A 20,295-nucleotide genomic window follows, 5' to 3' on the forward strand; every position below is an offset into this window, starting at 1 on the left:
TTTTTTTTTTTTTTTTTTTTTTTTTTTTAGAAATAGGCACTTTCTAATCCTCCCTCCCCTTTTCTCTCTTTTTCCACGATGGTGACTTTCATAAACATAATGGTAGTAACGTGAATGAATTACTGAATTTATACTGAAGTTGAGGTCGTTTCCCTTTATTCTCTCGAGAGTGAATCTTGCTTCTGAATCGGGGCCGATTTTGTTGCTTCCCCTCCGCCCTTCCCTCCGGAAGTGTCCGTGTCCTGGTTTTAACCAGGCAGACGCAGCAGAGGAGAATCAGGCTGCAGCTAAGTGTCTCTGTCGTATTAACCTTTTGAGTAAATGAAGTGTTTTCAGTGGCTTCTTCGTTTCCCTTCCTCATACTTTGTCCTGTCGCCGCTTGGCGGCTCCCGTGGGGGACTGAAGCGGGAGTGGCCCCCGGTGGGGCCTGCTTTCATTGCCGTGTGCCTCTGCTCTGCATTTGGTGTAGTTTGAATTGGTAGCAGGGAGAAAATGGCTTTGTGATCGAGCTGGGGGGGAGAGGGAGGAGCCGCTTGAGGAGATGGAAACACTTTGCATTGTTCCTTGTAAGATACCTTGCATGCATCTGTCTGTCCAAACCCAAGCTTAGATTGTCCGCTTCTGAGAACTTACCAACCCAGAGATGTGGGGGAGGAAATGCTGCTTTGGCATATGATTTGTGCAACAAGCAGTGCTTGTCCCGGGAGCCTGGTCTGCATCTGAACTGTGGAATGTTCTTTCCTGGAGAGGAGGAGAATCCTGTTTCAGGCTCAGCACGCCGTTTCGTACAGAGCCAGGTGGTAAATATTTCAGGCTTTGTGGGCCAAGTGGTCTCTGCCACAGGTAATACATAAAGACGTGAGTGTGGCTGCGTTCCAGGAAACCTTCCCGTGGACGCTGAAATTGGACAGTTTTCACATGTCATGAAATTTTTTTTCCTGCTACATAAAAATGTACAAACTGTTCTTAGCCGGCAGGCCGTGCGGAAACAGCGGACCACATCCAGCTCATTAGCCTAGTCAATTGAGGAAGTGGTAGCAACAGCAGGAGTGGAGTAGTTACTGCTCAGCGTGGAAGATGCTAGAATACGTGAAACAGCAGTCATCTGCTGCAGCAACATCACACGTGACGGACTCCCTAGTGACGCAGTTTTTAAAGCACTTGCTCAGTTCGTTCTCATTTTAGGAATAAGTGTTTGAAGATAGCAGGCGTCATCAGAAATACGGACGGGTGCAGATTTCCAGAAATGGCCACGTGTGCTGAGTGTGTGTGTGTGTGTGTGTGTGTGTGTGTGTGTGTGACAGAGAGAGAGGCCGGCTGTGTTGTGAAGATGTCTTTTGGGGAGAGCTGTTGCCCGTTAATAAGGAGCACCCTGGGAGAAGAGCTGACTTGGCCTGCAGAGTTCTGAGCCATGTGCTTTGCTGCCTTGTGGCCTGGCTTTACTGGATTGTTCTGGGTTTTCTGGCAGGTTCCCTGTGGTCTGGTCAGCCCTGCTTCCCCCGTCTGTCGCTGCTCGTGTTCAGGAGCTCGGCTGCTCCAAGAACAGGAGGACTGGGGACAGACAGGCCACGTTAACCTTTGTAGACATTAAATGCTTACACCCAAATGAATCCTCTGCCTTCCCTTTGGCCCTGGCGCTCTCTGCCTGTGCCGGGAAGCCCCCCGTGGCAGGAGGAACTGGCCAAGCTGTTACCGCAGGGGTTGCCCTCTCCCCGTGCCGCCAGCAGGGCATCCTGCCGTCGGCGTTTTCGTGTGAATTTACCACGTTAGGAACAAAATCCTCCGTGACGGACCTGGGAATTTTTCCTTTTGCTCCTGATCCAGCTGTGAAATTCCAGAAAATGGCTTTCTTATTTCCTAGTAACCACCCCTGTATAGGTGTTCAGGTCGTTACCAAGTGCGTCTGACACTAAGGGATCACTGGGTGACCTCCCCCCCACCCCCACCCCCGCGCCCCCACCAGTGTTTTTAAAACACCTGCCTTTCTGAGATGTTGGCAGTCATTTCCATGCTCCACGGTGAGACCAGCTTTCCATCTTCAGAGTCTGCTGTGCGTTCTGAGCAGTGTCCGGGCCGGGGCAGCGGGGCAGGCGGCCCGAGCGGCCGGGCCTCTGCTCCAGGGCGAAGGACAGTCTGAGGTCTCCTTCCTGCGGCAGCGCCCCCGCCCCCACGACACGTCGCCCCGTGCTGTTGTAGTTTGGCTTGGTGTGTATGCTCTCACCGGGTAAAATTGCCATTCTTTTGACGATTCAAGTGACTGTTTCATTTACTATAACCTTGAAAACGAAAATCGTGAGAAAAAGATTCCAATGATCGTGCTGTGGATTTTATTACCAAGATGTTTACACCCCCCTCTTACCTGTCATTTTAAGGAATGACCCTTCTACCTATCGACCCTTCTACCTTAATGGCTTGTAGTCTTTCCTATGTCATAATAAAGCTACATTTTCTTCCGAAATCTGGCCAGCTCTTCTGTTACTAATGACGGCAGCTGAAAAGGGCACGGTGGATGAGTGGCCACACCGTGTGGATGCCTGGGCACACTTTGTCGTGACGGGAACCCCGCCAAGGTCCGCGGCCAGACCTCATGCTTGGTTTGGACCAGTCTAGCGACTGCTCTGAGTGTGGGGGAGTCCACACACCCCACGTTTCCTCATGTCCTGTGATGGGCTCACTGCTCTTTGGCCCACTCCTCTTGTGGGGACATATCCATGGACTCAGGACAACCGTGGGCTTTCAGGAGCTTCTTTAAATTCAGGAATCCTTACCAGGGTTCGACGACAGGATCTGGGACGTGGTATAACAATACGTGTGGTTTTGCAGTCAGCTCCCCAAATGAGAAAATAGCGTGTAGAAATAAGGAGAAAATGTGTCCAGTTTGCACTGCCCTTGATTCTGTAATTGGTACAGGACCGTAGTTGACATTCGTGACATCCTTCTTCCCCTCAAAACTCCCCACTTCCCTTGTCCTCAGAACCTCCCCCAGCTGGTTATTACCTGGTTGACCCAGACCTTCATGGCGGAATTGTTCTTTTTTAGAGACCTTTGCTGCAAGTTCCTTTACTTCCCTTACATGCAAATACCAAGAGATGCCAGAGAATCACTCTGGGTCCTAGGCACTCTCTTCAAATGAACTGGAACCAGCATTGTGACCCTCAGGGGAAGTTTATCCCCCTTAAGGTCTAAGACCATCAAACCAGCAACGCCCAAACTTTCCTGGCCTAGAATAAAAAGATTCTGTAATTGGGTTCTTAAGTATAAGACTGGAAAGTGTCAACCCCACTCCTGCACCTTATCCTCAGACCCCTGTATTCTGGCTGCAGTGAGGTTGGGGGGGGGGCGGCGTCTGCAGTGGATAATAGCCTCTGGTTAAATGCATAAAAGTCACGTAGCAGTCGTTAGTTTGGTGACCTTGGGCAGGGCAAGTTTAAGATGTTGAGCCTATTCTAGTCCCCACCCGTCTTGATGGCCACTTAGTTCACGGGTCCATCCAGCAAGCATGGTGACTGGGGAAGGACCCTGACTACATTTACAAGGCAGGCCATTTTGTCCCCCTGATCATTAATAGCCTCCCCTCTAGGGATTTTCTGGCAGGCACACATGGATACACGCATCCTCACAGCCTGTGCCCATTTTGAGAGGTCTGTCCCCAACCAGACCTTGTCACTAATCTTTGAATCCTGCTCCAGATGCTTGACTATCCAGCCGAGCTGTTAGCAATTCACCGCAAGTCCATGTAGATCAGTATTTTTGGCCCCATCTCATTCCAGACAAGGCGGGTAACCAGACGTACGGCTCAGAGTTCCCCTCGGAGGACTTTCCTTCGTCACTGTCCTTAAGTGTCCTCAGTCATCTGGCCACAAAAAACGATGCCATGCAGCAGGTGTCCGCTGAAAGTCTGAGACACCTACTCCTGCAGTTTACCTTCCGGACGTGCCCACGCTCCCCCTTTGACGTGCCCTTTCTGCCAGACGGTGGATGGCTGCTGCGCACGCCCAGCCTTAAGGCAGAACGGGTCAGACAACACTCCTTTCGTTATGGGAGGGCCAGGCTGCATGGTCAACTGGCGTCCTGTGATTACTCGCCCGGGCTGCTGCGTCTAAGGAACAAGCAGAAGCTGTTTCTAGAAAGTGCGTATATCTGCAGAGGAGGACATAGATTGGAGTTGCTCTGAAATCCTGGAGCTCTATGCTGTTTCTCTCCTATTGGTCCTTGCTGGAGTGTCCATAAAGCATCCTTACTTGCCAGGGACATTTTAAGTATCCTTGGATCTTCTGGATCATAAGATTGGAGTGGTAGTACAACATGTGTGACAGCCTGAACTTGGGTCCTACTTGACACTGGGAGCCATATGGAGCCTCTGTAGGTGGATCGAGTTAACACACTCAGATGCAGTGTAAGCTGCCTCCAACACCCAACACCTGTCAGCCGTTGTTTTTGCACAGTAGGTGGTGCGAGTGGAGGCAATTTGTCCTTCACCTTGAGGAGGCTATCTTGATAGGCTTCAGACTGCTGAACCCCCAGAAACTTCATTGAGTTGGGGACCCCTGAGTTTTGGGGAGCGTATTTCTCATGCTTTAGTTCCCTTGCCTTACTAAAGCATTTACTACCTCCTGCTTATCAGATGCGGTCAGCAAAATGTCATCAGTATGGTGGACCAGAGCAATGAATTCTGGAACAACAAGGTGGTCAATGTGTATGTAGACTCTTGGAGCAGAAAGCTGAATTAATGTGGCCCCAAGTGTATGCCATGAAGGTATGCTGTTGGCCCTGACAAGTAAAAGCAGACTGCCTTGGCGGTCCTTACAAATGGGTATGGGACAAACATGCATTAACCAGGTCAGTTGGATGCATAGTTAGTGCCGGGCGCCATGTTGGTTTGCTCCAGGAAAGCTGTCACTACCTCTGTGACAGCAGCTGCAGTTGGACAGCACTGGATTAGGTTTATAGTAGTCTGCCATTGTTCTCTCACATCTTCAGCACAGGCCGTGCAGGGGAGTTAAGTGGGAATGTGATAGGTATTATCACTGCTGCGTCTTTTAATTCTTTGGTGGGGCGTTACCCTTGGAAATCCCCCCACGACTACATATTGCTTCCTGGTGTGTGGTCCTGCTGGGGAGGTGAAGTTCCAGGAATCTCCACATAATCCTTCCAACCACAGTAGCCCTCGTGTAGCAGATAAAAAGTCAATACAGGGATCCTGCTAATGGCCAAGGATATGCACTATACACTTGGGAACTGGGGAATTAACCCCAGAGTAGACGGAACAGATTTCCATTAAAAAAACATTGTATGTACAATTTCTGGACAGACTCTCTGAGAACCGGTACATGTTTCCCTGTGCTCTCTTTCCCCCTCTGCCTCCACTGGCAGTGTTCGGTTAAGGAGTGTCCATCAACCAGAATGTCCTGGATAAAGAATGACATGGAGGAGAACCTGTAGGCTGGACGGACAGGTTACGTGAGCAAAAAATACTTGTTTTTTTTTTTTTTTTTAAAAAAAAAAGCTATTGTCTTGGGCTGCATCGATAAAAGAATGATATGTAGAAATGCGGATGGGCCAGATCTAGTCTTTTCGTATCCACAGCACTTAACATAGTGTCTGGTCCGTAATATTCGTGGACTCTCCTACTCAGCCTGGGACTCCGGTCCCAAGAGAATATCTCAAGTGGAATATGACGCTGAGCAAAAAGGGGCCAGGTCCTGTCCCCAAGGAACTTACGGGAAGGGAAGTAAGCGCTGACATAGTATCTGTGAGACATGCGGACAAACTCAGGTGACTGTGCTCTGGAAACCTTACAGGGCTCTTGGGAGCCTAGTTGAGGAAGTGACATTCAGCAGGACAGGGTAATGGTGCGGGTGAGGTGGCTCTGTTGATTAGAGGGCAGTTACTAGAGCCACTGACAAGCAGCTCTCCAGAGGAGGAACCGAGTGCTTCAGGCCTGGGGGTCCTGGGGCGTGCACCACAGTGCCCATCACGCTCAGTGACATCTCTGACTCCTGGGACTCTCAGATTCGTGCATTAATACAGGCACATGGTCCCATCCCGCGGCAGGCACGATGGCCAGTGGAATCCAGAGCAGACCCGAAGCATCAACCTGGACCAATTTCACAGGGCAGGACGGTTTCCTCCCTGGCTCTCTCCGGGTTCCTGGCTCCCCCCCCACACACAGCTCTGCCAGTGAGGGAGGCGTATTCCGCCTTTTCCATGGGAAGAAATGTATCCGCCTGAAACCTTGTGCACTTTATCCCAATGTGGGGACCATCTAAGTTTGAGACCAATACGCTTCATGCCACAAATTTGTTTTTGTTGTTGTTTAAATTTTTTAAATGTTTATTTTTGAGAGAGAGAGAGACAGAGTGCGAGCAGGGGAGGGGTGGGAGGGGGCTGGACACAGAATCCGAAGCAGGCTCCAGCTCCTGAGCTGTGAGCACAGAGCCTGATGCGGGGCTCGAACCCATGAACCGTGAGCTCATGACCTGAGCCGAAGTCGGACGCTTAACTGACTGAGCCACCCAGGCGCCCCTTCATGCCACGAATTTGTGAAGACTAACACGGACCAAGGAGAGCTCCCCGAGACCCCCTCCATCCTGTCTCGGTCTGCTTCCAGAAAGAGCGGTTCGGTGTAGCAGGAAAGACTCTTCTCAGGGGACAAGAGATGACCCCTCTAGTTGGGGCTCCGTGCTCTCTGGCAGTGCCTCCTGCGGCTCGAGACTCTCTTGAGGAAGAGGCAGAGCTTAAAACGGGTGGTCGGGAATCTCCCTCCCAACCCTGACGTTGGATGAGTCTAAAGATTTTTTTTTCTCCCTGCTTCTCCTGGTGGTGAAACCAGTCACCAATGGATGTAAATGCCGGTAGCTAAGAGAGGAAGGGTAAATAAGTTGCCTGTTTGTAGGATGTTCAAACTAGAAATGACTTTAGCAATGATCACGTTGGGCCCCTGAATTCATTCATTTGGCAACTGTTTGACACCCGCAGGGCTCGGACTGTTCTGGACACTAGGAAGGGAGAGGCCACAGTCCCGCTCTCATGGAGCGTCCGGTCTGATGGGGACACATATGTGTCAGGCTGCGTAGAAGAGACAGGCTCGGGGGCCAGAGCGGGACAGCAGTGGGCATGCTGTTGACACAGGTGGTCAAATGGCTCTCCCATTAGACGACCTCGGGGCAGGGACCTGAATGAAGGGAGACTGAGCACAGGCTCTCAGAGGTAGAACGTTCCAGGCAAAAGGAAAGGCGTGTCCTCAAAGATGGGTAAACTGAGGCTCAGAGGGACACAGCTTAGCGAGCGCCCTGCTGTCTCCCGTTGAATCCTGCTCACACTGGCGGTTTCCCCTTGATTCCAAAAGCCGAGTCTCGAGGGCTTGCAGGAAGCACGTTGTGTGACCACTGCACCTCTGACCGATGTTGTGACCTGGTTCTCACCAGGAGCCGGTGGAAAAATTCCTCCTGGTCTCCAGCCAGGATGGTTCATGCTTTCCACACCAGCGGGTTCGTGTGGTTTCCCTGCCCCGTGTCAGGGGCACGCTCTGCGTGCTAAGATATAGAAGTTCCAGCTTCCCTAATACCCTACATTGTAATCTGAACCCTCTCTGTAGTATATTCCAGTGATTAAGAGGCAGACTGTGGAGCCAGACCGCCTGAGCCTGAATCCTGGTTCTGGGTACCTTTGGGTAACCGTGAGCCTCCCCTATAAAATGGGGACATTAGTAACATCCTCTCACAGGATTGTTCTATGGAAAACAATTGCACCCTGCTTAGGAAAACTGCTTGGCATGTAGTAAGAATTCTGTAAATATTTCTCTAAAGCCCCAAGCCCGAGAGCAAAGCTCGGGGCTGTTTGGGATCTGCGGTGTATTTTCCAACAGGAAAATGCATAACAAGCACAGATGCCCCTTTCCTGGGACACGTTTTGGGATTTTCCTTTGATTAGTCTATAAATGAGAGAGTGTCAACAAAAATTGGGAAGGAGAAGCAGGGTGTTTTGCGAGGCAGAGATGTGGGACCTGTCCTGTTCGAAAGAGACCGAATGTCAGGCTGGTGGGTGACAGGGCCCGTTTTAGGACCAGACCACTTGGTTCTCCACCTGGAACCACCTGGGAGCCTACAAATCCTCTTGAGGCCTGCCCCCCAACTCCGGATAATCTTATTTAATTGGTCTGAGGTGTGGCCCAGGCCTCGGGAATTTTTACAGATTCCCCGCCCCGGGGTTCTAATGTTCAGCTAAGGCTGAGAGCCGCCGGCCCGGTAGCCCCAGTAAAATATCAGGAGCCAGAGAAGGACAGCTGGAGGAACTCTCTTCCTTCCCTGTCTCCTCTGTTCCAGGATCGTATCTGGGAGATTTTTGAAATTTTGGGAAATCAGGGAGAAGGGAAACTGTGGAGGGAAAGGGCCTCTGAGAAGGTGGCGTTTGAGCTGAAGCTTGCACGATAGGAGCACCCCTTCAACCCGAGTGAAGATGCAGGGAAGGGCATTCCTGGGAGAGGGAACAGCAAAGGCCAAGGCCTCAGGGCAGGCCTGCGGAAAGGAAAACCTCTCTGAGGACGAGGGCGAGTGGGGCTGGAGGCTGGTGGGTGCCATGGGGTGTGATAGGAGCAGAGTTTGAGAGGAGTTTGAGAGGAGGCCAGGGCACATGGGGCTCAAAGGCCCTTGTAAGAGGCTGAGCTTTGATTCTGTGTGGAGAACCCACTGGAGGGGTTTAAGCCGTGAAAAGACAGGATGTAAGTGATATATTTTTTTTAACGTTTATTCATTTTTGAGACCTAGAGAGAGCATGAATGGGGGAAGGTCAGAGAGAGAGGGAGACACAGAATCTGAAACAGGCTCCAGGCTCTGAGCTGTCAGCACAGAGCCCGACGCAGGGCTCGAACTCACGGACCGCGAGATCATGACCTGAGCCGAAGTCGGACGCCCAACCGACTGAGCCACTCAGGCGCCCCTGTAAGTGATATTTTTAACAGATCTCCCTGGCTTCCTGTGGCACCTAGGAAGTAGGAAGCCAGAGAGAGGACCACTCCTCCCTAAGTGATAATAAGCTGGATAACCCCCCAAACCGTGTCTTCCCTGAGCCCATCTGTGAGCTGCAGCCACAGGGCAACCAAGTAGCCTGAAGTCTAAGGGAGGCAGGTGCCTCCAAGGAGAGTGGCGACGTGAACGGCGGCCACAGGGAAGAAGGCAGAGCCGCCACGCGAGTGGGCAAGAGGAGTCCTTCCAATGCTTTAAAGAATTGCCGAAGACTGAGTATGGATTAGCATGAGAGCATAGAACTTCTGGAAACTGCAAACAAGGGGCGTCAGCACCCACTTGCAGGTTCTTGTCCACGGACTTCAAACCCATCTCGGGTGGTAGGAAGGAACATACCCTCTACTGTGGCTGGGCAGGAAGCTGTCGTGGGCCCGACCCATGGGAGGGGGTTCCATTCCTAGAGGGAGGGAGGGATCACCGGACGAGGCTGATTCCCCCAGCCCAGGAATGTGGCCTGCCCGCCACTGAGATGGAACAGGACCGCAGGCAGCTCCCGCCGCCGCCTAGGCTGGCAAGCACCAAGTAGGGTAGTCTCCCCCGACGGAAGGCCAAGAATGGAGATAGACCCTCTTTAGGCAGAGGCACTCAGGGAAGGTGTAGAGCCAAGGGTGTAGCAGGAACATTACAAACCCGGCCACCCTCTGCCACCAAGAACATGGCAACGCCAGGGGAACTTGAAGCCAGTGAGGCACAGAAGGTGACCTAACACCAACCAACCCTGATCCAGCTCAGCTCACGACGTGGGCGACTCACCCCCTCCCACTGACAGCCTGGCAGGAGAAAAGGCGTGCCCGTTTCCGGGCACATTCTTACTTCAGTCTGCCCACCGCCCTGCACAGATCTGGAGTTCATTAAAAATATTACAAGACACGCCAGACAGCAGGTAAAAACAACCCACTGCCCAGAAACAGATCACTCCACAGAGCCAGACTCAGGTGATCTAGGTGTTGACAGTATTAGGCCGGAATTTTTAAATAATTAAAAGATTCATAAGTTGAAGCCTCCCATGGAAAATGTAGAATACATTCCTGAAGAGATGGGGGAACTTCAGCAGGGAGTCAGAGACTATGAGGAAGAGTCCCATGGAAACTGGAAGACAAACCCACATACATCAGACGAAGTCTTGTCAGTAAGCTCAACACAGCTGAGGGAAGAAGCAGTGAGCTTGAAGGTCAATAGAAATGACCAAAACTGAAACACAAAGAGAAGAAAGAATGGAAAGGAAAAAAAAAACACAAAACAATAGGGCACCAGAGCTGTGATGATATCAAACAGCTGGAAGAGATAATGAATGGCATATAGATATAGATATAGATATAGATATAGATATAGATATAGACATAGACATAGACATAGACATAGATAGATAGATATAGATATTACACATATTTATCTATGTCTATGTCTATGTCTATGTCTATGTCTATATCTATATATATCTCCTAATAATGAAAGACATCAAACTACAGATCAAGAAATCTCAGAGAACCCCAAGCAGGATAAGTGAAAAACCTACCCCCTCCCCCCAAAAAAACCCCTCCTAGACACAACATACTCTAACTGCTACAAAGGTAGGAGAAAGAGAGAAAATTGAGGACACAGCTTACAGAGGAACAGAGATAGGAATCCAAGCAGATGTCTTGTCAGAAACTATGCCAACCAGGGATAATAATGTCTTTAAAATACTCCAAGGAAGGAACTGGCAACCCCGAAGTCCATACCCAGGAGAAAAACATCTTTCACAAACGCAAGAGAGATAAAGACTTATTCAAACAGACACAGATGGAGAGAATTCATCTCCTGCAGAAGAAAGTTCTTCAGACGAAGGTACGTGTTAACAGACTTGGATCTACACCAAACAGTGAGGATTTCCAGAGAGTAAGGTAAATATAAAGGGCATTGTTTTTCTTATTTGTAGAAAACGTTTACTTTTTAGAGAGAGACAGACAGAGAGAGAGAGAGAGAGAGAGAGAGACAGACAGACAGACAGAGAGCATGCGAGCAGGAGAAGGGCACAGAGAGACAGGGGGACAGAGGACCCAACGTGGGCCCTGCCCTGACAGCAGAGAACCCAATTCAGGGCTCAGACTCACAAACCATGAAATCATGAGCTGAGCCAAGTCGGAAGACTGAGCCACCCAGATGTCCCTCGTTTTTCTTCTTTTTAATCACTCTGAAAGCTTTCTAAAGAAAAAATAGTGGTGTTTGAAGAGTTGATCGAACACGGGCGCCTGGGTGGCTCAGACGGTGAACTGTCCGACTTCAGCTCAGGTCATGATCCCACGGTTTGTGGGTTTGAGCCCCAGGTTGGGTTCTGTGCTGACAGCTCAGAGCCTGGAGCCTGTTCGGATTCTGGGTCTCCCTCTCTCTCTGTCCCTCCCCCGCTCATGCTCTCTCTCTCTCTCTCAAAAATAAATAAACATTAAAACAATTAAACATTAAACATTAAATTAAATTTTAAGTTAAAATTTAAAACGTTAAATTGTTAAAAATTAAAATTTTTAATTTTCTAAGAATGTCTTAAAAAAATTAGAAGTCAACTTGCCTGTCAAGGGATAAGAAGCGGAGGTGGATTTGGGGAGGGCCTGGGTGATGGGCTGAATTGTGTCCCCCAAATTCATGTGTTGAAGCCCTCAACCCCAGGTCCCCAGAATGTGACCTTGTTTGGAGCTAGGGTCTTAACAGAGGTGATCGAGTTGAATGAGACGTGAGGGCGGGTCCCGATCCCGTAGGACTGGTGTCCTCATAAAAAGGAAAGAATGTGGACACAGACACACATGGGGGAGCGCGGGCCGAACAGAGGGCCCTTCCCTCACGGGCCTCCGGAGGACTCTCAGAAGGAAGCAGACACCTTGACGGCAGATGTCACACCTCAAGAAGTGGGGGACACCACCCAGCGCGTCCTACTTTGTTCGAAGAGCCCTGGGAAGCGGATACGGCCTGTAGCGCATTGGGGGAAGCATCAGGCTTCCCGTCTACACCTCCCAAAGCGTGTTATGTGAACCTCACAGTTGTGCCAGGTAATTTGGGGTGGCACAGGATGAATTACTTTGATTTACAGAACCATGTATTTGTCTTACTGGGCAAATGCTTCTAAGAACAGTTATGCCTTTTAAGGGCGACTAAAATGCGGGTTTCGATGCTACTCAACATATAAAATACAGTAAAACCTTGGTTTGCGAGCATAACTCATTCCGGAAACACGCGTGTACCCAAAGCATTTGCATATCAGGGCGAATTCCAAGAACCGTTGGCTCAGGTGTGATCATGTGACGTTCAGCATCACGTGCTACCCGTAAGGCAAGACGGTGCTCGTTTATCAGGTTAAAATTTATTAGACATGTTTGCTCGTCTTGTGGGACCCTGGCAGAATTTCCTCGAGATCCAAGGTTTTACTTCTAGGTAACATCTAACACTTGTGGATGTTCAGGTATTATTGCTTATTATCAGTCAGAATGCAGGAAATGCAGCGTGAGGTCAGAGCCGGTCTAGAAGAAAAGGTGAGTTGATGTAAAGAAGAATATTAAGCCACGAACAGTGCAGCTTGGTGGCCAGATGGGGCCAAAGGTGGGTGCCAACGAGAACGCTCCTGCTGACGTCCGGGCAATTAGCCTGGGGCTTTCAGAGCAGCTCGGCACTGGGCTCAGCCTGTGCCTTCCCCACCACACACACACACACACACACACACACACACACACTGCACTGTGTTTTGCTGTGCCTAAGGAGGCATGGTGGTGGGGAATTTGTTTAATAAAACAAATGTAAAGAGCCCAGGCCTCTGGTGGGAGGCACGCCTCCTTCAGGCCATTTAGCGTTCCCCTCTCTCTGGCTTCCCCTCTTGAACGAAAAGGCACAACACAGTCCCAGCGTGTACCCCCCCCCCCCCCCCCCCCCCCCCCCCCCCCCCCACCACCCGCTTCCCACCCAGCACAGGTCAACGAGCTCGGTCGTGAGCCTGGTGGGACCATCAGCTTGCAGGGCCTCAGAAACCAGGCGGACCCCTTGTGGTGGCAGCGGGAAGGGTGGGACGTCCAGAGTCATCACGGGGGAGACACGACGAAAACCAGAGAAAGGGAGGAGCGGGCAGCCGGGGAGAGTTTTATTTCTAAAGAAGGGCTCTTGGGGGTTGTGGCCAGCAGGTAGGTATGACTTCACTGCAGGTGTTTAGGTGATGGCGACCTACAGTGGAGACGTGGATAAAGTTGGTGACAGGCCTCCCTCCCTCGCACCTCCCTCCCTCCAGCTCTTTTCTCCCCCTTTGTCTTCTCTCCTCCCCACCTCTCCCCCCTCCTCCGCCTCCCTTCCCGTGCTTTCACCTCTCTGCCCCTTCCTCCCCCCGTCTCCCCCCCCCCTCCTCCGCCTCTCTCCCCTACCCCCATCTCTCTCCCGGTCTCACCCTGCCCCCATTTCACGAGGTCGGGCCTCCCTCCTCCGCAGGAGCGCACAGGACCTCAAGGCCGCCTTGCGGGGTGCGCGCGCACGGCTGTCCGATCGCGGTCCGGCCGAGGCGCCCCCACCTCCCAGAGCGCGCGGCGCCGGGGGTCCCGGGCCCGCCCGCGCTCTCCTGGGTGGGCTGCCTGCGCTCCGGGAAGCAGAAGCTGCACGTCTCCACCGGCTCTGGCAACGCGCCCTCCGCGCTTCCAGCTTCCATCCAGTGATCTGACGGAAGGTGAGAGGGCGATGGCGTTGGCCTTGGCCCTGACCCTTTCTCTACCGCCCTGCACGGACAGAGGGGACACGCGGCCGGGCGGTCGAGTTCCCCCGCCCCCGCCGCAGAGGCAGCCCCCCTCTCCCGGCACCAGCTCCCCTTCTGCTTGGGGAAGCCTGTGTAGGAACCCCTCGGGGAGCGCCCCTGCCAACCCGATGGCCATCGCCGCACCCCCACCCTTCCTCGGGCGCCCCATCTGTTGTCTCCATGTGGAACCTGATTTCACCAAGACCGAAAAGATGCTTCCCGTTCGGAAGCAGGGCCAGTGCGGGGACAGAGGGACCTCCCGCAGCTGGCCCCACATGCGGTGCAAGTGCCCGTTTCACACTCACCCTTGGAGGACTTGGCCTGGGTCTGACACGGTGCCGGTGAGGGCTGGCAGGAGAACTGGTCCCCTCTCCTCTTGAGGAAGCAGGCCACGGCCAGGAGGAAGCAGCAGATGATGGCACAGAGGCAGAGCCCCAGTGTGCTGTAGACCAGGGCCAGCTGGTCGGCGCTCAGCTTCAGCCCTGGGGCCGGGGGGGTTGCAAGACAGCCATGAGGCCCCGAGATCAGGAGGGGCCCTTCACCGCCCAGGGCCCTTCCCTGAAGTGTCCCCTCCTCGGGCTAGCATCCCCCTTGTCCTACCATCTTTCTTTTTCCTCATTAGACCCAAGCAAGCCACGTGGCCATCCCCGTGCCCCCTTGGAGGGCCGAGCCCCCGGCCCCCGGCCCTTGGCCTGTTGTGGACCTGTCTGGCTCCTGGAGAAGCTGGTTCCCTTCCTCGCCCTGAAGCTTGGCTCGTGTGGACCCTTTTCTGGACTCCGGAAGAAATCAGCCCCCCTCCACCCCAGGCTGGTGGCAACTTCTTCCAAGACCTCAGAGCTGGACACCTCTGGAGCTTGCCCTTTTTACGCCTGCTCTTGCTACAGGATGTGGATCGGGACACTACCAGCGGTGGATGGAAAAATGGACAGACTATAGTCCCGGGAAGATGTCTCTGTCTTGACCTGGGCCCTCCTGTAAGAGGGGGCCGTCCTGGAGAAGCATACTTTGAGAGTGAGCCGGGCGCAGTTGCTGATGAATCTGGGCTAGCAAACCAGGAGAGTCCTGGGGAGCTGGGGTGGTCACTTTTCTTCCCAGGGCCTTGAGCCTCTGGTTTGGGTGCCAGAGGAAGGCAGCCCTGAGCCGAAGCTCTCCCCTTGAAATTTCTCCTGGCTCCTGGAATTGGGGTGCTCCGTAGACCCCAGGTAGAAAAGGACAGATGAGCCAGAGTCAGTATGTGTGTGTGTAATATACGCATGGTGTGGGCCCCCCACCGAGCCCTTACCATATGCAGGTGCTTCGGGCAGTGTCTCTGTAATCTGAACGAGGACTGATCACCCCACCTTTGGATATTGAGATATAACTCATATGCCATCAAATTCACCATTCTAAAGCGGGCAACTGTGGGTTTTAGTATATTCACAAGGTCGTGCCACCATCACCACTGTCTGATCTGAAGACATTTCTGTCACCCGCATACTCCCTAGCAGTCACCCCCCACCTCCCTTGCCCCAGCCCCTGGCACCACTAAGCTACACTCCGACTCTGCGGATGTGTCTATTCTGGACACTTCATACGAATGGAATCACACAATGTGTGGCCCGTTGTGTCTGGCTTCTCTCGCTGAGCGTGTTTTCAAGGCCGATCGTCATTGTCGTGTGTTGGGACTTCCCTCCCTTCTGTGGCTGAATAATGTTCCATTGTACCGTCACCCCACAGTTTGTTTATCCATCCAGCTGCCGATGGGCCTTTGGGTCGTTATCACCTTTTGCTGTTGCGAATAATGCTGCTGTGAACATTTGTGCCCAAGTGTGCGTCTGGACGCACGTTTTCAGTTTTCTGGGGTGTATACACCTAGGCATGGAATTTCTGGGTCAGAGGGTAACTCTATGTTTAACTTTTTGAGGAAAAACCGGACGTTTTCCACCGTGACTGCACCGTTTTACACCCCACTTTGCAGGTGACAAAACTGAGATTCAAAGTCACACTGTCCACAGTCGCAGCTGCTACTGGGGTCGGGTCTGACAGGCTCCAGGCCAGTGCTCCGGGCTGGCCACACACAGGCAGCGGGAAGGGCACTGCCCTCTTCCTTGCACACGCTCCTCAGAGTCACGATTTTTATACAGTAACAGCTGGCAGGTGCCACCTGACATTTACAGAGGGAGAATGGGAGCTCTGGGTGGGCGGTGCTGGCCTTCTGTCCCCTGCCCAGAGCTCAGAGAAGCCACGGAGGAGGGGGATGCAGAGAACCCCCAGTGCGGCTCACCGTGTGCCAGTGCTACAGATCTGGAGACTGAGGCCCAAAGAGGAAAGAGGAACCAAGGGAGGTCACAGGGCCTCGGGCAGAACAGGCCGGCCATCCACACGTCCCAACCCCCAGGTCTTTCCGTCTGCCTATCTGCTCCTGCTCGCCTCTGGAGTAAGATGACCTCGTACAGCTGGCTTAGCAGGGGAGAGGCCGGCAGCCTCCGCATCAGGGACGGGTGCCCGGCTACCAGATTGCTAAGCACAGATGCACCGCCGTGTAGGTTCAAGGAGGGAATCCAAACATCTGCGTATTTCAGATGTTCTCAGCACAAATTCTAACACCCAGACCTGGCAGCAAGTGCACACAGATGGTCCCCAGAGAACCACCTCCCCACAGCCTGCCCTTCAAATCAGGGCCGGGCTGGGCTTCCCTGAAACCTCAGACGGCAGAGGCCATCGGCGCCAGCCCCGTTCTGCGCCCTCCGAAGGCCCGCAGCCCCTGCTTCTGCTCTCTTGGGAGCGCTGAGCCACCCTTCGAGAAGGTCAGCTGGAGGGGCCACGTGGAAGCGCCCCTTGGAGAAGTCACGGGAAGAGGGGACCGCGGGGAGGAGCGAGGCCCTGCCGTCCCAGATTCAGAGCCCAGCGCCACCTGCCTGTGGCTACAAGGAGACCCCAAGCAGACACCAGACCTGCCCAGCTGAGCCCAGTAACCCACGGAACCACACAAGATAATAAAGCGGTTCTTTGGAGGCCACTACGTTTTCAGTGGCTTTTGGGTGCTGCAGTAAACAACCAAACGGTGACAGTGCTCCTGAGGGGCTGGTCCCAGCTGCTCCTTGCCCCTCTGCCCAGACCAGCGATCTGCTGTTTCCTGCGGCCAGTGGACCTAGTTCCTGCCTGGTGATTGCCCCTAGTACATGCTCTGCAGAGTTCCTGGACCAGGACGAGGAGGGCAGGTTAAAAGTACAGATGTCCCCGGGGCGCCTGGGTGGCTCAGTCGGTTAAGTGTCCCACTTCAGCTCAGGTCATGGTCTCGCGGTCGGTAAGTTCAAGGCCCGCGTCTGGCTCTGTGCTGAGAGCTGGGAGCCTGGAGGCTGCTTCGGATTCTGTGTCTCCCTCTCCCTCTGCCCCTCGCCTGCTCGTGTTCTGTCTCTCTCTGTGTCTCTCCCCACACCTTGAAGACTTCCCCCACACCTTCTTCCTTTTCTCTCAGGTGATTTGTGTGTGCCGTCTATTCAAAACACAAAACAGCTCGAAGCTGCTCTAGTGGTCCGCGTGTCCAAAGAACCGTGTACAAGACGCACCAGGAGGACAGGGAAGTCATAGAGTTCCAGCAGCTGGCGGGGCTGCTAACGGGAAAGCTGTCCCCGCTGCTTTGTGTGCCACCCGAGTGGGCCCTGCACTAGGTCTGGCAGCGGTGAGCGCCCAGACTCTCCTGGGGGCTGGAGGTGGGGAGTGTGCACTTCTCTGCTCTTCGTTCAGTCTCCAAGATCACTTGGGTCCACGACCTCAGAAGTGGCCTTCTGTCAGCCCTCAGTGACCGGGACCCTGCAAGACAGAGAGGCCTTGCCCTGTGCTTCTCTGTCTGCCCCCCCCCCCCCAGCAGCAAAGGGACACAATCAAAAGTTTTTGTGAGAAAAAGGGATGCATTCTCTGTCCTTGTCTGAAAATCGAGCCCTGGGGATACAGCCCCTGGAGGTGCAGTTCCCAGAAACCGCCACCAGGAGGCACCACTCAAAGCTTCTGGCTGCTTGGGAGCTAGGCTGGCCCTAGCCCAAGGACAGTTTATTTGCAAGCTGCGTTTTGTTTTTGTTTTGTTTCGTTTTACTGTCTTCAAAGCCCTGTCTTATCTAAAAATAGAATTTCCCCCAGACTGCTGCTGTCCCCAGCTCAGGTTGAGGCTGGCCAGCCGGTCAACATTATAACTTGTCTGTTAGGGACAGAGTTAAGGGACCTTAACATGATAACTTGTCACTTAGAGGTAGAGCAAAGGGGCCTTTGTGGCCCTGGCAAGGGCTGTGCAAGAATCCAGACGCCACTGCCTCAGCCGGATGTAGCTGAGGGCAGGAAGGCATGATTTTAAGCCTGGGCCCTGCAGCCACAACTGCTTGAGGCGAACGTGGCTTTGGACATTTTACTCTGCTTCCTCAGGCCTCAGTTTCCTCATCTGTAAAATGGGGAATGATATACCGATCAGCATTGTTTGGCATCCATGACGTAATACAAGTAAATACATACGAGGCAGCTGGGCCTGGGAGGACCGGCCCAGCAAAAGTCATCAGGTGTCCCCATGCTGCCACAGCTCACTCAGCTGGCAGGGCAGTTTGTCCATAGGGGAGGAGTGGGTTTGGGGTGGCAATTGCAGGACGCCAGACACGTGGGGATTTCTGTCCCTCCTCCCTCTGGGAAGACTCTGGGCACACCTTGTGGGCTGCGGCCGTGCGGATGGCCAGCTCAGCATCCCGGACACTCTGTTTGTCCCTCCTTCCCTCTGCACATGCCGGTGACACTTGGTCCAAAGTTTGCCTTGAGAAGGGGTTTCCTGCAGTGAGTGTGAGCCTCACTATTAGGCTATTGGGGGCCTGCAAATGCCCACAGAAGGCCCCCCTATTGTGTGTGTGTGTGTGAGAGAGAGAGAGACACTTGGCTGCCATTTTGGGAGACAATTTGGGAAAGGATGGGGGGCTCTGTTTCCAGAATACCACATCCCCCCCATTCCTCACACCCCCTCATCAGGGCCTGGGATCCCCGAGTCCCCATTCTTTCTGGGGCCACCCCCTCTGAGAGTGACCCTCCATCCTGCTGGGGGAAGGGCTCCTACACAGACTCGGCCACTGCTCCTGCGCAGCCCCTCTCCCCAGCCCTGCATCAGGCCCCTCGGCCTTTCCACTTGCTCAACCTGCTCCAACTGACGAAGGAAGCCTCCTGCCCCCCGGGCTCTCACTCCCGCTCCTGCCCGATTTCCCCACGGTCCTCTCCATGCCTTCACGTCTAGGTCACTGGTCCACGCTCTCTTCTCTGGCTTCTGCCCCCGTGTTTTATCAAGAGGGTTTTTGTGAGGACCTCAGCTTCGGCCCTGGGGAGAGGGGCATGTGGGGCCTGTCACGGTGGGGTGGGGCTGCACTGCGTCCCCTGAGGGAACGAACGAAAAGCCAAGCGTAAGACCAACCCCCAGGGCCACCCTGTGGAGCTGTAGTTCCCAAACCAAAGGAAACCCTGAGCGATTCCTGGGACAAAAGTGGCGTTCTCCCCGACCCCCAAATCCTTCTATGGCTGTGACCCCCAGTGAGAAAACGGCTGTTCCCCACCCTGCACACGTGACCTGCAAATGCATGAGTCCCTGTGTCTCTTTTCCTTAAAGACCTGTCGTGCTTCCCGTTTGCCGAGCCGGCGCTCCAGCTCTGACCGCCTTGGGTCTTTTCTCCCTGGGGTGCGTGTGCCCCACAGCTCGGCGCTGCCCCCCACCCTGGACACTGCGGACGCCCGGCTCCCACGCGCCCTCACCTCCTCCAGCCTCAGCGCCCCCGCCTGTGATCCTCACGGTGGGGCTGTGAGCTCCAGGCCCGGCTTCCTAAGCTGCTCAGTGAACACGCGGGGCCCTGGCGGGCAGTCTGTGCCCCTGTGTCCCCCACCCTGCCCCTGCGCATTCCCATCTGGTGGAATGAGGTTGAAACAGACTGAGGGGGGATGTTGAAGGCCTGATAAGGGATCGGACTGAGCATGGAAAGGGAGAGGAAAAGGCCTCATGGACGGTAAGAGAGGGGCTCCCTGCCTCGCCCCCCACCATTTCCTCAGGTCGGGACCGCCTCCACCCAGGGACGCCTGAAAGTGGCCCTTCAGAGGGTCCTCTGACCTCACTGTGGCCAGAACTGGTGGACATTTGCAAACTTCTCTGCGGTGTGACCTACTCCTTCCAGAACCTTCCTCCTTGTTTGCCTTTGCGGACATACGGTCCTCTGGGCTCTGCTCTGACCTCCCCAACTGCTCCTTTGCAGTGTGTCTGGGGGACATTCTACTGACCCCTCAGAGGCAGAGCCCTCTCCCATGACGGCTTCCTTCTCAGCCCTTTTCTCCTTGCACCTCCTAGGTCCCCAGGGAATCTTTTCCACTCTTGGTACCAAAACTGCCCACAGGCCCATGAAATCCAAGTTCTCCAGTGAGATGCTCCCCAGAGCTCTGGACCCATGTGAGGGGTCCTGGCTGCCTCCAAGGCTGGCATCACCTGCCCATGGGGGACCCAACTCAGAGCTCTGGGGTCCCTCTGGTTTCCTCCCCGCCGACCCTGGTTCCATC

At 53.8% G+C, this 20,295-nt stretch overlaps 2 protein-coding genes across 2 annotated transcripts in view; one reads left to right on the forward strand and one right to left on the reverse strand.

Moving 5' to 3' along the window:
- Positions 1 to 20,295, forward strand: part of MPRIP (myosin phosphatase Rho interacting protein) — a 329,117-nt gene that overhangs the window by 51,394 nt on the left and 257,428 nt on the right. The gene's annotated exons all lie outside the window — the stretch shown is intronic.
- TNFRSF13B (TNF receptor superfamily member 13B) overlaps positions 12,927 to 20,295 on the reverse strand; it is a 35,939-nt gene continuing 28,570 nt past the window's right edge. Inside the window, exons 4-6 of the mRNA XM_049638005.1 lie at positions 14,064 to 14,240; positions 13,420 to 13,682; positions 12,927 to 13,202 (exon numbers count right to left, since the gene is read on the reverse strand). Coding sequence (XP_049493962.1) covers positions 13,432 to 13,682; positions 14,064 to 14,240 — 428 coding nt within the window. The 3' untranslated portion in view covers positions 12,927 to 13,202; positions 13,420 to 13,431. The remainder of the gene's footprint in view (positions 13,203 to 13,419; positions 13,683 to 14,063; positions 14,241 to 20,295) is intronic.

This window comes from Panthera uncia, chromosome E1, assembly GCF_023721935.1.
Source record: "Panthera uncia isolate 11264 chromosome E1, Puncia_PCG_1.0, whole genome shotgun sequence".
Taxonomy (NCBI): Eukaryota; Metazoa; Chordata; class Mammalia; order Carnivora; family Felidae; genus Panthera; species Panthera uncia.